Source organism: Peromyscus leucopus, chromosome 19, assembly GCF_004664715.2.
Source record: "Peromyscus leucopus breed LL Stock chromosome 19, UCI_PerLeu_2.1, whole genome shotgun sequence".
Lineage (NCBI taxonomy): Eukaryota > Metazoa > Chordata > Mammalia > Rodentia > Cricetidae > Peromyscus > Peromyscus leucopus.
The window spans coordinates 55,106,341-55,122,331 of record NC_051079.1 but is presented as its reverse complement, the minus strand read 5'-3'; the positions used below and the strand labels follow the sequence as shown (position 1 = coordinate 55,122,331).

The window sequence follows — 15,991 nt, the reverse complement described above, 5'->3', positions numbered from 1 at the left end:
CAAAACGAGAAATTCAGCCAGTGAATGCTTTCTACCCACCTTATTTCTAAAGGTTTCCAAATTTAGGGCTTATTTTAGTATGTATTCTTCCCCCTAAAAAGAGAATTTAGTTTCAACTCATAAAAAACTTAAACTTGGGCTGGAGGGATAGCTCAGCCATTAAAGGCTAGGCTCACAACCAAAAATACTTAAACTTTATGAAAACTCTCAAGTGAATTTTATATACTAATGTTTACTCAGTTCATGTAGCTTAATAACTAAAGCAGAGTACTGAAAATGCTTAGAAGGATCCCATAAACACAAAAGGGTTGGTCCCAGCTTTGTAACTATTTCAAAGCAGATTTAATGAGGCAATACTCCCTAAACCAGTGTCAATCTGTTAAAATTCACATAATTCAAAGGAGCAGGTATCAAGTACATACCAGATAGCTCAAGACACCCTTCCTAGGTCTCCATGGGACCCAGCAGTCATAAAAATTAAGCAATTAACAAAAGTTTGACTAAGTTATACCTTAGGGTTGGTAAATTCTGTGCCTGCCACTGTGGTCTTATGATTACTAACCCAAACTAATTATTCTTGTCATAAAATGTGTTTTATGAAAGTTATCAAATAGAATTAAAATCCAACTTATAAAGCCAGGTAGTGTTGGCTCATGCCTTTAATCCCAGCACTTGGGAGGCTGAGGAAGGTGGATTGCTGTGAGTTCAAAGCCAACATGATCTACATAGTGAATTCTAGTACATCCAGGGCTATGTAGAGAGACCCTGTCTTGAAAAACAAAAGAATCAAAGCAAAACAAACAGATAAATATAATGTATATGTGAAAATTCATTGTTGGCCCTAAATCCAGTAGCAACAGAAATTCTAATGAACTAGATACACAGCAGCTAAGATCCAGACTGGGATTAGATGGCCCACTGTGCTTATGTCAATGTTCCTTGTAATTTAGAGCCCTTTCAAGTAGCATATGTTCTCCTTGTTTTAGATTAACGCTGGACTAGTGGTTGAACTTGAACCTTTTATTGTAGTTTTTGTTTCGATGTTTAATGGAGCTGTGAATACCTACTAACCTTCCTTGACTTGCCTTCAGGGTGACTGTGAAGACCATGCTAACCTGCTGTGCAGCCTTCTTCTTGGATACGGACTGGAGGCTTTTGTCTGTGTCGGGACCAAGGCAAAGGGGGCACCTCACGCATGGGTTATGACTTGTGGGACTGACGGGACCATCACGTTTTGGGAGAGTTTAACAGGGCACAGGTTAGTCAACTACGTTTACAAGGATAGTAAAATGCAGGTCTAGGGCCAGTGAGTTGAGTCCAAACGGTTGTCCTCTGACTGACTCCACTTGGGTTGCCATAGCATGTGTGTGCTCACACATGGACATCATACATGACGATAGGTATAATTGGGCTGGGGATCAAACACAAGGCCTTGCATCTATTTGTTTATTTACTTAGTGTACTGGGGGTCAGAGGACAACTTGCAGAACTGATTTCTTCCACCATGTGGATCCTGAAGCTAAAACTCAGGTCAGGAGGTCAGGAAGCTTGTCAGCAAGCATCTTTATCCACTGAGCCATCTTGAAATTACAGAAGTTTTGTTTGTTAGGATGGTCCTCAAAAGTACGTGTTTATAATTTTATTTATTGTAGGCTTTCTTACTTAAGGTAGCTAACTAAATGACCTTTAAGAAAATACTATGCACTTCTAAAATATTCTTTACTGTCATGATATTATAGTATTGTGTATATATAAATTTTTTAGGTAGTCATACATAATATATATATATATTTTAATATATATATTAATAATATACAGTTAAATTATTTTAATTATAATGCTCTCTGGGATAAACTTTCTTGATCTTCACTATAGGCATAGAACCTTTCTTCTTTCTTTTTTTTTTAATTTCTAAAAAAATTTTTGAGACAGTTTCTCTGTATAGCCTTGGCTGTCCTGGAACTTGCTTTGTGTAGACTAGATTGGCCTTGAACTCATAGAAATCTGCCTTCCAAGTTTGGGATTAAAGGTGTGGTCCACTTCCGCCGCTGCTTGTCACCACCACCACCACCACCACCACCACCACCACCACCGCCCAACTTAGAATATTTTCTATTGTTTAAAAAGAAAGTGTAAAGTTGGTTTTTGTTTTTTTGAGATAGGGTTTCTCTGTGTAACCTTTGCTATTGTAGAACTCACTCTGTAGACCAGGGTTTCTATAACTCCGATCAGTATTTTTTTTTTTTATAAGGTGTATTATGTAGATAAGGCAGAGTTAATTGGCTGGGACATAGTTCAGTGGAGTGCTTGCTAAGCGAGTGTGAGTTCAGATCTTCAGAACTCATGCAAAAGCCTAGTGTGGGCATGTGCTAGAAGCCCCGGAGCTGTGAGTGGGGAGACAGGAGAATCCTGGAGATTCAGTGACCATCTAATCTATTCAGAACTGTGAGCTCTGGGTTCAGGGAAAGACCCCATCTTTTAAAAAGTGGATCGCACTGATGGCGCACGGCGGTGTGCCACGCCTTTAATCCAGCACTTGAGGCAAGCAGCGATTTGTGAGTTCGAGCAGCTGATCTACAAAGCGAGATCCAGGAAAGGTGCAAAGCTACACAGAGAAACCCTGTCTCGAAAAAAAAAAAAAAAAAAAAAAGTGGATCGCTATAGAGACAGCGGTGCAGTATCAGCTTCCCATGCACAAGTGTGAGCGAGTGAGTAAACACACAGAGTAATGAGATTGTGAAGATTCAGAAAGTAAAATCAAAGGCCAAACTTGAGTCCTGGCAAGCAATTACAGCTTTGTAGGATAACTGCCTTTATAATTTTACAATTCTCATTGTATAAAATCATGGTGTCTTTTAGGTACATCCACAAGCCTACTAATCCTGAAGGTCCTCCACTTGCTGAACAGCCCAAACCATTGTACCCCTACCGAACAATTGGTTGTGTTTTCAACCATCAGATGTTCCTGGGAAACTGTCAACCCTCAGATGCAGTAGAAACTTGCATATTTGATTTGAATGATGAATCCAAGTGGAAACCCATGAGTGAAGAAGCAATTAAGTCTGTGTGTGCTCCAGGTGCTACCACGTCCCTCCCTCCCTTCCCACCTCTGTGTGCATCCACGATTGATGCCTCAGTCACAAGCAATGAAATCGAAATGCAGCTGCGGCTCCTAGTGTCGGAACACAGAAAGGTAACTAACAAATAGTTGTAGCTTCATACTTCCTTTGGTTGTGTTTCATTTTTTTTTTTTTTCTAATTTTTCTTTTAGAATTATTTTATTTTTGGTTTTTTGAGACAAAGTTTCTTTGTGTAACAGCTCTGGCTGTTCTGGAACTCAAAGAGATCCACCTGCCTCTCCCTAGTGCTGGGATTAAACATGTGCACCATCATAACTGGTTAGAGTTATTATTTTATGTGTATGAGTATTTTGCTTGTAGGTATATGTATGTGCCACTTGTATGCCTGGTGCCCATGAAAGGCAGAAGCGGGCTCTGGATCCCTTGGGACTGGAATTACAGACAATTACAATTACAAGCTGCCATGTCGGTACTGTGTATTGGACCTAGCTTTTCTGCAAGAGCAACAAGAGCTCTTAACCACTGAGCCCTCTATCCAGCCTCAACTTTCTTTTTTTTTTTTTTTTTTTAAATTACACTCATAATATTAATCACATCTGTGGTATTCATAGATTACATTCTCAGTATTCATTCAATTTTATATATATATAATAAAATATATTATATATAATATACTCATATATATAATGTACATATACACATATAAATATATAATATTTTTAATTTTGTATATATAATATAAAATATATATATTTAATTTTAAATGTCGAATGTCATTTCTTGAAGGAGGTAAGAGGTCTAAAATACAGGCTTCCAGTATAATGGGAGGACCCCAGAGGGCAGAAGTTCACTACTGATGTTTTACAATCTTGCATCTAAGCTGTTAACGCCCATTATTCAGGATACACAGACAAGGAACTTCCCTTAAGCATTCAGGAGAGTGGAACCTGGCAGGGGATTAGCATTGGGAGGATATCAAGGTCAAGGTCCACAAGCAAGGCAACAGTTACCCAAAACAGGGGCCAGGGCCCTGCAGGTCCCTCTTTTATTAAAAAATGAGCTTCTGCTGAGAGATTCAGAGGTAAGACATGACGCTCAGAGGTCTAGTCAATAGAAATGGTCAAAACATCTGAAGAGATCCTCTGTGCATAAAAAAAAAAAAAAAAAAAAAAAAAAAAAAATGAGCTTCTGATTTGGGTTGCGTGGGACGTCAGCAGGTCATCTTACCTGTCATGGAGACGAGTGCCCAGGCCAAACAGGTGCTCTGTCTTAGGTTGGTGAGTGCCCCCCAGGCATTACCTGTCTCTGAAAACTCATTATACTGGCTCAATCATGTGTGAGCTGCATGGTTAATTGCTGCCAAAGATCTCAAAGTGGCACGGCTTGCAATCTGTGTGTTCGATACAGAAAAGACCAACAGAGGTCCTATCTCGCTTTTAGCCTACACCCATAGACAGTAGGCTAAAAGCAACTGAACCATTCCCTTCCATAACGAGCCATACTGTACATTGGAGTCCTTGTAAGATAGTATCCCAAAAGCAACTGGAACTTGAGTTTATAAATTTATAATTTTCAAAGCCAATCAAGATGTATATAACTACTGAATTAAATTTATCATGCCCAATAGAATGAAAGATTAACTAACTGTAGTAGCTACTTTTGTTGCCAGGGTCTCCACTGTGCTAGCTGTAGTAAGCAATTATGAAATGGTAATCCCAGATACAGTAGCAGCGTTGTGCGCCATTGTTATAACAGCAACAGCGGCAGCAGCAATGTCAAATTCTCTTCTGGATTGTGTGGACATCCACTGGCATGGATACAACTCCAGGAACACGAACCGCCAAGGCCCATTTTTCTTGATCCAAGCATGACTTTAGCTGGCAGCTCTTCTGGAGAATCCAATCTCATGGCTACAGTTCCTAGGCTTACATTAATGCTTGCCAAAGCTGGCCATATTTGGCTCTCAATCTCCATTGGCATCAGAAGGGTAGATTTTTTTCATGATGACCCATTAGGTCTTTGTCATGTTGGGCTTCAGCAGCAGCCACAGGGTACGTTCAGTGCTCAGGAATGCAAAGAGGAACCTCATTGTCCTGAGGAAAGACATAAACCAAACTCCGGGGCCACACCAACACCAACTTTCTTTCTTAAGTGTGTTCAATACCAGTAGTCACTCATTAGCCTATCCTTGCCCTTATGAAGATAATAGTGATGGAAGTCATGGGACATAGTTGTGGGATGTGAAAATGGCTAAATCTGGCCTGGAAAGGTAGGTTAGTGGCTAAGAACACTTCTTGCTGTTCCAGAGGACTCATGTTCAGATCCTAGCACCCATGTCTGTTAGCTCACAGCCTGTAACTCCATCTGAAACAATCTTCAGGTCCCCATATACATGTGGAACACACAGACACATGCACATACACATAATAAAAATAAATGTTTCTTAAGGATTTCCAAGGCTGCTGAACCTTCTGAAGTTATTACTTCCTCCTAGATTGAAGAATTACAGATTTGTTCACATTCTACAGTCAGACTGGTTGGATTTCCTCTTTATGAAAGGTTTATTCAGATAATTGATCCATATAAAACAGTTTGATTAATTTCCTTTTGTCCTCACTCCCAGGCTTGTTTCTGATTGTTTGTTTGTTGTTTAAGATTTATTATATATTTTATTTTATGTGAAAGTGTTTTGGCCTGCATGTATGTGTCTATGTATGTATACCAGATGTGTGCGTTATGCCTGCAGAGGTCAAAAGAGGGCATCAGATTCCCTGGAACTGGAGTTAACAGGTGGTTGTAAATTGCCATGTGAGTTCTAGGAATTGAAATTTGGTCTTCTACAAGAGCTACAGATCCTACTACTAAGTGATCTCTCTAGCCCTGTCCTGTTTATTTTCTTCCACATGGGTTGTTGTAAAACTTTATCCTCATTCTAGCTTTAATTTGCATTCCTTTAATAATAGGATCAGATGTCTTGTTTATTAGCCATGTAGAGTTCTTTCATAAGGACGTTAAAGACAAGATGCATAATTAAAAGGAAGAAATTAACATGTTTTATTTTTTTTTGTGGTTTTGAGACAGAATCTTACTTTGTAACTCTGGCTGGCCTGGAACTCACTATGTAGCCCAAGCTGTCCCCTCTGCAGATGAGTTGGTGGAGATTGTCTTACTAAACTTTTTGAGGGGCAAGGGGAGAGGACAGGGTCTCCTATCCTAGGCTGGTCTCGTACGTCCTGTGTAGCTGAGATTGGACTTCGGTCCTTCTGCCTCTGCCTCCTGCGTGCTGGGATTACAAGTGTGCGCTTTCACACCTAGTTGTACGGAGTGCTGGGGATGTCTGTAATCCTAGAACTCAAAGGCTAAAGCAATAGGATTATAAATTCCTTGCCCATCAAGATCACGTTCAGAGACATTGCCAAAGATCAAAAAGCACAGCTCAGTGCTGGTGGCGCACGCCTTTAACCCAGCACTCGGGAGACATAGGCAGGCGGATCTCTGAGTTCAAGGCCAGCCTGGTCTACAGTGAGTTCCTGCAAAGCCAGGGCTACATAGAGAAACTGTTTGGAAAACACAAAACAAAGCAGTAGATTTTAAAGATTTATTTATTTATTATGTGTACAGAAGAGGGTGCCAGATCTCATTATAGATGGTTGTGAGTCAGCATGTGGGTGCTGGGAATTGAACTCAGGACCTTTGGAAGAGCAGTCAGTGCTCTTAACCTCTGAGCCATCTCTCCAGCCCCAGAAAGTACATTTTTATTTCATTGTTTTTTGAAAATATCAATATATTTAACTTTTCTAATTGCTACAGGACCTTGGCCTCACCACTGTTTGGGAAGACCAGCTCTCCTATCTCTTATCGCCAGCGTTGGCTTCCTATGAATTTGAGCGGACGACAAGCATATCTGCCGGCAATGAGGAGTTTCAGGACGCCATAAGGAGGGCCGTACCTGATGGCCACACGTTCAAAGGGTTCCCAATACACTTCGTGTATAGGAATGCAAGGCGTGCGTTTGCCACGTGTCTTCGGTAAGGAATTATGGATTCAGCTGGGCGCACACCTTTAATCCCTGTACTCGGGAGGCAGAAGCAGGGGGATCTCTGAGTTCAAGGCCAGCCTGGTCTACAGAGTGAGTTCCAGGGCAGCTAGAGCTACACAGAGAAACCCTGTCTTGAAAAAACAAACAAACAAACAAAAAAATCTAGAAAACCAGTTATTCTGATAATTGCTAGGAGTGACAACACGAACACGTGGGAGCTTCGTCAGTGACTTTCTCCTTCAATACATTTTCTTTTTACATAGGTCTCCTTTTTGTGAAGAAATAATCTGTTGCCGTGGAGACCAGGTGCGACTGGCAGTCCGTGTTCGAGTGTTTACCTACCCTGAATCTGCATGTGCTGTTTGGATCATGTTTGCTTGTAAATATCGCTCAGTATTATAGGACTAACGTTTCCTAAGAATTACTCCTGTGCTTTATTAGAATTGTATATGACTGACTAGCTGTGTGAAGGTTTCTTAATTTAAATTCAGCCTCTGACTTTGGATGTGATTGTTTTGTATAGATCTGACTGCTAATGTTTTACAAAATCATGTATGTACTTAAAAATTCAGGATAAAAAAGTTTGTATTGAATTTAGTATAAATTAAGGGTATAATAATAAATGGTACTTTGTTTTGAGGGACTCAGTAGTTTAACTGTGAATATAAGACCTTTTTTCTTTACATTAATAAGTAAAGAGATTTGTCTAGTGGTTTAAGCTGTAGTTAAATCAAAATGGTCATTATTTTTCATAAATGAAAGATTATTTTACACAAATTAGAAGAAATTGATCTCATAATAGGTTATTTATTACATAGATGAAAATATATTTTGCTGAACTATAATTTTGTGGTTTATTCATGACACTAGAGTATTCAAGGCTTTCCAGAAACGTATATGAAGGCTTTGATGGAAGAATAGGAAGAAGGGCCAGGTGTGGTGGCTTTTAATCGCATGAGATAGCAAGTTCCAGCCCAGTCAGTGCTATACAGTGGGAACCTGTCTCAAAAAAAATATTAATAACAAATCTCACATGAGTTTGTGGGAGTGTACATAATTTATGAACATTATTACAATGAATTGAGCACTTTAGAAAATATTTATTATACTTCCTTGTTACGATATAGGTTGTTCTTTATTTTTTTGTTGTGTTAAAAACATCAGCGTACATGTGACTAATCTCAATGAAAAAAAATCATAAGAGACCATTGAGAAAAAACATGAGTTCATACTCACTTATTTTTAAATTGAGCAAGTTTTAAAAGTTTTGGTAAGCATTAAAAACTAAAGTGATTTGACTTTCTGTAAGGAGCTAATGATATAAATGTGTTAAGTTTGACTGTCCATTCTTCTGTGCAGAAGGTTGTTTTGTTTTTATGATACTAGAAATCCAGGGCTTCCTGCATGCTAGGCAAACACTGCCACTGAACTACACCTACAGTATCTCACTTTGTACCCCTGGCTGGCCTGGAACTCAGAGATTGCCTGCCTCTGTGTGCAGTTTCTTAGTTTAGTTGCTTTATCCGTTGGTTGTCTTAAGAAATAAGTGTATGCTAGTTCACTATCCACATTATTTATTCTTTTCATTACCTACTGTTGCAATAAAATGACTTTATTTATTTATTTATTTTTGGATGTCTGACTTTTTTTTACATTGACTTCGTGTGTGTGTGTGTGTGTGTGTGTGTGTGTGTGTGTGTGTGTGTATGTGTACATGTGGATATGTGTCACAGAGTAGGTGGAAATCAGGACAACTTTCAGGAGAAGGTACTGTCTTTCATGCTGGAGATTGAACTCAGGTCATCAGACTTGGCAGCAAGTAAGTGCCTTTACCTGCTGAGCCATATCACTGGCCTAAAACTTACGTTTTGAAATTAAAATCTAAAGATATTGTGCCAGGCAGTGATGGCACATCTTTAATCCCAGTACTTGGGAGGCAGAGGCAGGCGGATTTCTGTGAATTTGAGGCTACCCTGGACTATAGAGCCAGTTCCAGGATAGCCAGAGCTATACAGAGAAATTCTGCCTTGAAAAACAAAAACAAAAAACAAAAGAACTCACCTCAACATATCTTAAAACTTAGAAAACAATTGTGAAGTGTGTATTTATGAATTTACTTTTTTTAGCTGTCTAAAAATATTATTCTTGGTTTTGATCTCTTGAAGACTGACAAAGTCACTTTAGAGACTTAATCTGTTACCTGGAATTACACGTAAAGCCATCAACAGAAAATTGCTTGTAATTTTCAACTTTTGAGACCAACTGTGAGGCACTTACAAAGAAGCTGTATGTGTTGAGATCAAAGCTCTTTTATCATTAGGTTGGACCTTCTGCCTTCCTGTATATTAATACATGTATTTCAGCACGCTTTGCTATAAATTCTAAAATAAATTTGTTACACACTTAGTAGAGTCTGGTAAGAGCACTGACTGCTCTTGCAGAGGACCTGTGTTCAATTCCCAGCACCCACATGCAGCCCACAACTGTCTGTAACTCCAGTTCCAGGAGAGCTGACACCCTCACACAGACAGACAGGCAGGCAGGCAGACCCGCAGGCAAAACACCAATGCGCATTTAAAAAAAGAGAGGAAAAGATGGTTATGCAGTTAATTCATTGATCAGTTGAATTCTTGTGCTAAATTCTTGTGTCTTAGTTCCCTTTCCTGTTCCTGTGATAAAGTTCCATGATGAAAGCGACTCAAGGAAGGCAGGGTTTGTTTTGGCTCTAGTTGGAGGTTGCACTGGGTCAGGGTTGTAGATCTTGAAACGGCTGATGAAGAGTTTTTTCACAGTCAAACAGGGATCCGAGCCTAGGGACGGTGCAACCTTCCATCAGGGTGGGTCTTCTTAAATTCCTCACAGGTGTGCCTGTGCCAGATCTTGTGATATTGACCATCAGTATGTTCTTTTGGGTCTCTGTCTGTCTGTCTGTCTGTCTCTCTCTCTCATTTTTCAAGATAGAGTTTCTGTGTGTAGCTCTCTCTCTCTCTCTCTCTCTCTCTCTCTCTCTCTCTCTCTCTCTCATTTTTCAAGATAGAGTTTCTGTGTGTGGCCCTGGCTGTCCTGGAACTCACAGAGATCCACCTGCCTCTGGCTCCACCACCACTGCCCAGCTCTTTTGGATCTTTTGAGACAGTCTTTTTATGTAGCTATTGCTGGTCTCAAACTCTAGGCGATCCTCCTGCCTCAGTCTCCCTACTGCTTTATTATAGTTGTCTATCACCACATCCAGTATTTAAGTTTTATCTTTAAGAATTAAACTTGGGGGCTGGAGAGATGGCTCAGTGGTTAAGAACATCGACAGCTCTTCCAAAGGTCCTGAGTTCAGTTTCCAGCAACAACATGGTGGCTCACAGCCATCCTTGAAGGGATCTGATGTCCTCTTCTGGTATGTAGGTGTATATGCAGATAGAGCACTGTATACATAAAATAAATCTTAAATTTTTTGTTTTGTTGTTTGTTTTATGAGACAGGGTTTCTCTGTGTAGCTTTGGTAGCTATCCTGGATTTGGATCTCACTCTGTAGACCAGGCCGGCCTCAAACTTACGGAGATCAGCCTGGCTCTGCCTCCCCAATGCTGGGATTAAAGGAGTGCACCACCACCACCTGGCTGTAAATGCTTTTAAATATTGGAATTTTGGTATTTTCTTCTGAGGTTTTATTGGTATATTTCTTATAATTATATTTGATTTATAGTTGACATATGATGAATACATTTGAAACCCATTTTCCTATGGCATAACAAAGAGTTTGAACGAAATGATGTATAGACTTTTTGTTTATAGAATTATTTTTATGTATGTATGTGTGCCTGCTTGTCTGCATGTGCACCATGTCCATGCATGCCCTCAGGTTAGATGAGGGTGTCCTTGGAAGTACAAAAGACTTTAATGTTCACAAAAAGCAATATATCTATTTTTCCTTTTGTGGTTCATAGTTGTGACTGAAGAATCTGTTGCTGAATCTGTAGCTGCACAGATACACATTCTCTTCTCAGCTTTATTTAAGTTTTCAGTGAACCATATAAGGTGTAGGTTGAGGGTAGTGCAATGGCACTATTTGTTTTAGAAACTTTCCTCTTAGCCGGGCGGTGGTGGTGCACACTTTTAATCCCAGCACTCGGGAAGCAGAGGCAGGTGGATCTCTGGGTTTGAGGCCAGCCTGGGCTACAAAGCAGTTCCAGGATAGCCAGGACTGTTGCACGAAGAAACTGTCTTGAAAAACCAAAAGAAGAAAGAAAGTTTCCACCTTGGTCTTGTCTTCTTGAAGAAAACTATTTGACCATAAATGTACATGTTTTTCTTGAGTCACAATTCTCTTCCTATTATGCCAGTACTACACTTTTTTTATTTTTAAACAATCCCATTTATGTGGCCTAGGATTCATTCAGTAAACCAGACTGGCTTGGAACTTGCTACAGTCCCAAGTGCTAAGATTACAGGTGTGTACGTACCATCATGCCCAGTTTGTGATAGTTATCTTTTTGAGGCAGGGTCTCACATAAGCCATTAAATTCACTCTGGTAGCTGAGGGTTACCGAATTTTTGGTCCTCCTGACTCTGCCTTCTGAGTCCTGGGGTTACAGATGTGTGCCCCCACACCCAGTTCTATGTAGTCATGGAAACCAAACCAGAGCCTTGTGCCCCCTAGGCAAGCACTTTACCAACGGCACCACACCCCTAGCAATACACACTTTTATTACCGTTTCTTTATAGTGGAGTTCTGTGCTTGGGAAAGTGAATTCACAACCTTGTTCTTTTTCTAAGATCACTTAAGTTATTCTGGGTACCTTGAAATTCCATGTAAATTTTAGAACCAGATTTTCAGTTTATATTAGGAAAAAAAAGGGAGGGCTGGAAAGATGGCTCAGAGGTTAAGAGCACTGGCTGCTCTTCCAGAAGTCCTGAGTTCAGTTCCCAGCAACCACATGGTGGCTCACAGCCATCTCAATGAAATCTGGTTCCCTCTTCTAGTGTGCAAGCATACATGCAGGCAGAATTCTGTATACATTTTTTTCTTTTTAAAGCAAGCTGATTGGGTGGGGCAGGTAGGGGAGAGAAAGTCAGCTGGCGTTCTAATGGGTCACTTGGAAAGTGTGGAACACATTGGGGAATGTTGCTTTTCATGATCATAGCCTCTTCCATTCTTAAACTTTCAACTGATCCATGTCTTTGAATCTAAAGTGTATCTTAAACAGATGATATATAACTGAATCTTTTTTAAAATCCAGTTGAAAGTCTGTGTGTCCTGATGGGATTGTTAAATACACTCACACTTGGGTTCAGTGGTAGAACACATGTTTAGCATGTGGAAGAGTATGTATTGAATTCCCAATAACCTCTTCAAGAAAAATACATTCACATTCATTATTATATATTCATTATTATTGATGTAGTTATACTTAGGCCTTCCATTTTACTTTTTATTTTTTTCCAATACCTGTTTTGTTCTTTTTAAAGATTTATATATACAGTGTTCTGTCTGCATGTATACCTTAAAGGCCAGAAGAGGGCACCAGATCTCATTGCAGATGGCTGTGAGCCATCTGTGGTTGCTGGGAATTGAACTCAGGACCTCTGGAAGAGCAGCCAGGGCTCTTAACCACTGAGCCATCTCTCCAGCACGTTTTATTCTTTTGTTCCTCCTTTCCTACTGTTTTGTTTTGGAGTGTTGGTGTCCCTGTATCTTTTTTTTTTTTTTTTTTTTTAAGTAGGTGGTATGTATGTAAATATAATGCCTATAAGGGAACACAGGATTCTTTGTTACCAGAAGGATGAAAACCAGGTGGCTGGAACAGAGGGAGAATTTTCACTTAGAACTTTCTTAGCATTTGCATTTTCATCCTCAGGAGTATGTCATTTAATCAAAACATTAACTCATCTTTTAGGCATTCCTTTAGTTAGTCTGTGTGAGAAAGCCTGCATTTGGCCTGTGCATGTGTACAGAGGATAACTCATAAGAGTCAGTTCTTTCCTTCCAGCCCATGAGGTCGAGGGATCAAACTCAAGTTGTCAACCTTTCCTCCAGCTCCAATTAAGTCATTTTTTTTTTTTTGTGGTCTGATTGTTCTTTATTTTATATCTAGAATCCACCTATGAGTGAGTACATACCATAACTGTCTTTCTGGGTTTGGGTTACCTCACTCAGGATGATTTTTTCTAGTTCCATCCATTTGCCTGCAAATTTCATGCTTTCATTGTTTTTCTCTGCTGAGTAGTACTACATTGTGTATATGTACCACATTTTTTTCATCCATTCTTCCGTTGATGGGCATCTAGGTTGTTTCCAGGTTCTGGCTATTACAAATAGTGCTGCTATGAACATAGCTGAGCATGTATCTTTATGGTATGAATCAGCATTCTTTGGGTATATGCCCAAGAGTGGGATGGCTGGGTCTTGAGGTAGTTCGATTCCTAATTTTCTGAGAAACCGCCATACTGATTTCCACAGTGGTTGTACAAGTTTACATTCCCACCAACAGTGGAGGAGTGTTCCCTTTGCTCCACATCCTCTCCAACATTGGTTGTCATTGGTGTTTTTGATCGTAGCCATTCTGACAGTGTAAGGTGGTATCTCAGAGTCGTTTTGATTTGCATTTCTCTGATGATTAAGGATGTTGAGCATTTCTTTAAATGTCTTTCAGCCATTTGTAGTTCTTGTTTTGTGAATTCTCTGTTTAGCTCTTTAGCCCATTTTTTTAATTGGACTGTTCAGTGCTTTGATGTCTAGTTTCTTGAGTTCTTTATATATTGTGGAGATCAATCCTCTGTCAGATGTGGGGTTGGTGAAGATCTTTTCCCAATCTGTTGGCTGCCTTTTTGTCTTATTGACTGTGTCTTTTGCCCTGCAAAAGCTTCTCAGTTTCGAGAGGTCCCATTTATTAATGGTTGTGCTCAGGGTCTGTGCTGTCGGTGTTTTATTTAGGAAATGGTCTCCGGTGCCCATGCGTTCAAGAGTGCTTCCTGTTTTCTTTTCTATTAAGTTTAGTGTAACTGGATTTATGTTTAGGTCTTTGATCCACTTGGACTTGAGTTTTGTGCATGGTGACAGATATGGATCTATTTGTAATCTTTTACATATTGACATCCAGTTATGCCAGCACCATTTGTTGAAGATACTTTCTTTGTTCCATTGTATAGTTTCTTCCCCAGGTGTTGGGGTTAGGGGTGTCCCTGTTCCAAGCTGCGTCTGCTTGTCTCCACCGCCGGGCCTGTATGTCCCTGTCAGCTGCCACTGGGCCTGTCTACCTCTTCGGGCTGCCTCCTCGGGCCTACCTGCGTTTGCTTGTCTCCGCTGCCAGGCCCGTCTGTCCCTGTATCTTGTGAGCCCCACTATGATATCCCTTTCTTCAAGACAGAATCTTGCTATGCAGCCCAGATTGCTCTCAAACTTGAGATCCTCCTGCCTCAGTTTCTCTAGTGCTGGGATTGTTTGCACCACCATGCTCTACTTCTTGTTTCCTCCCTCACCCCCTTTCTTCTTTTTTCCCTCACTAATGCCTTTATTTTATGTTAAGTGAATGTTCTGTAACGTGACAAACACACACTCCTGAGTTATCTTCTCAGCCCCAGGTCTTTATAAAAAAGTATCTTCAGCATTAATTATTTTGAGAATATGCCTTTTTTTTTTTTTTTAAAGTCAGGGTTTCTATATGTAGTCCTGGCTGTTCTGGAGCTAGCAGTGTAGACCAGGCTGGCCTTGAACTCAGAGAGATCTGCCTGCCTTTGCCTAGGATTAAAGGTACATACCACCATGCCAGGCTTGAGACTATGTCTTTAGTCAGATGTGGTGGCTCATACATGTAATCACAACACTCCAAAGGTTGAGAAAGAGTTGCTGCCTTGAGCTACTTAGGTTTCAGGTAGGTCTGAGCTACAGAATGAGACTGTGTCAAAAAAAATTATTTAAATGCTACATTTATCTTCTAAAGTATATATAGGAGAGAGTTCAATCATTTGATTGGTACTTGTATTTGTGTATGTGTATGTGCATTTTTTTGTGTGTCTGTATATGTACATTTGGGTGCACGCGCATGTGTACATGTGTGTAGAGGCCAGAGGTGTAGTTACTGAGGATTAAACTTAGGTCCTCTGCAATAGCAACAAGTGCTCTTAACTGCGGGGGTGTCTCTCCAGCCCAACCAAGATAACAGTTTTAAACTGTAAGTTAGCCCTCGTGATGACTTGTAGTTGTTTTATAGGGATGGGCCCATGTCAATCCGGTGGAAAGCAATTACTGTGGGAGATGATGGAGGTGACGAAGCCTAAACGCCAATTAATTTACAAAAACTAATCAAGGAGGATGGCCTCGTTTGGGAATTTCAGCTAGGGTTTTAAACAGTCATAATGGTCTCCTCCTAGACCTGATAGGAGGAGGGATGAGTGTTGGCAGCCGGGAAGAGTGATCAGGAGGCCTGGACTCCCCTCCCACCCTCTCACTTACCAGCCCTACATTTGTCCTGCCACTGTATCATCCACCTGTAAGACGGTGATAATAATAACTCCCCTTTGGTTTTTATAACTGGAGAAAGAAAGCATTAAAAGTCACTACAATATAAGGAATATAATGATTGACATTGGAAATTGAGGTTACAACATGGAAAAAACCCATTGTTCTATTTTTTTCCCCTTTCGGTGTACTTTTCTAGGTGAATGTGCCTCTTAGGAGCATTTGTCTGGGAGTATCTGAGATAAGCTTGGGCTGCACAGATAAGACGTGCCCCCCAAAGGCCTCGGAGCAGCTCAGCCTGCCTCACGTCCAGAGTATCAAGCATGAAGTACAATTATTCTACAAAAATGATAAGTAAATATAAGAAAAACTCTCCAGGATCCTATTTTTAAAATAAACATAAGAAAATCAAGGAAAACTTAA

General features: G+C 40.2%; 1 protein-coding gene across 5 annotated transcripts in view; it reads left to right on the top strand.

The window, feature by feature from the left end:
* Positions 1-15,991, top strand: part of Cep76 (centrosomal protein 76) — a 33,254-nt gene extending 17,263 nt beyond the window's left edge. For 4 of the 5 annotated variants that reach the window (XM_028856193.2, XM_037197187.1, XM_037197186.1 and 1 more), the window contains 4 exons: positions 1,092-1,258; positions 2,860-3,193; positions 6,891-7,108; positions 7,383-8,746. In XM_028856193.2, the coding sequence (XP_028712026.1) occupies positions 1,092-1,258; positions 2,860-3,193; positions 6,891-7,108; positions 7,383-7,521 (858 nt within the window). In that variant the 3' untranslated portion in view covers positions 7,522-8,746. Of the gene's footprint in view, positions 1-1,091; positions 1,259-2,859; positions 3,194-6,890; positions 7,109-7,382; positions 8,747-15,767 lie in introns of those variants that run through there. The other variant, XM_037197185.1, reaches the window with a different exon arrangement.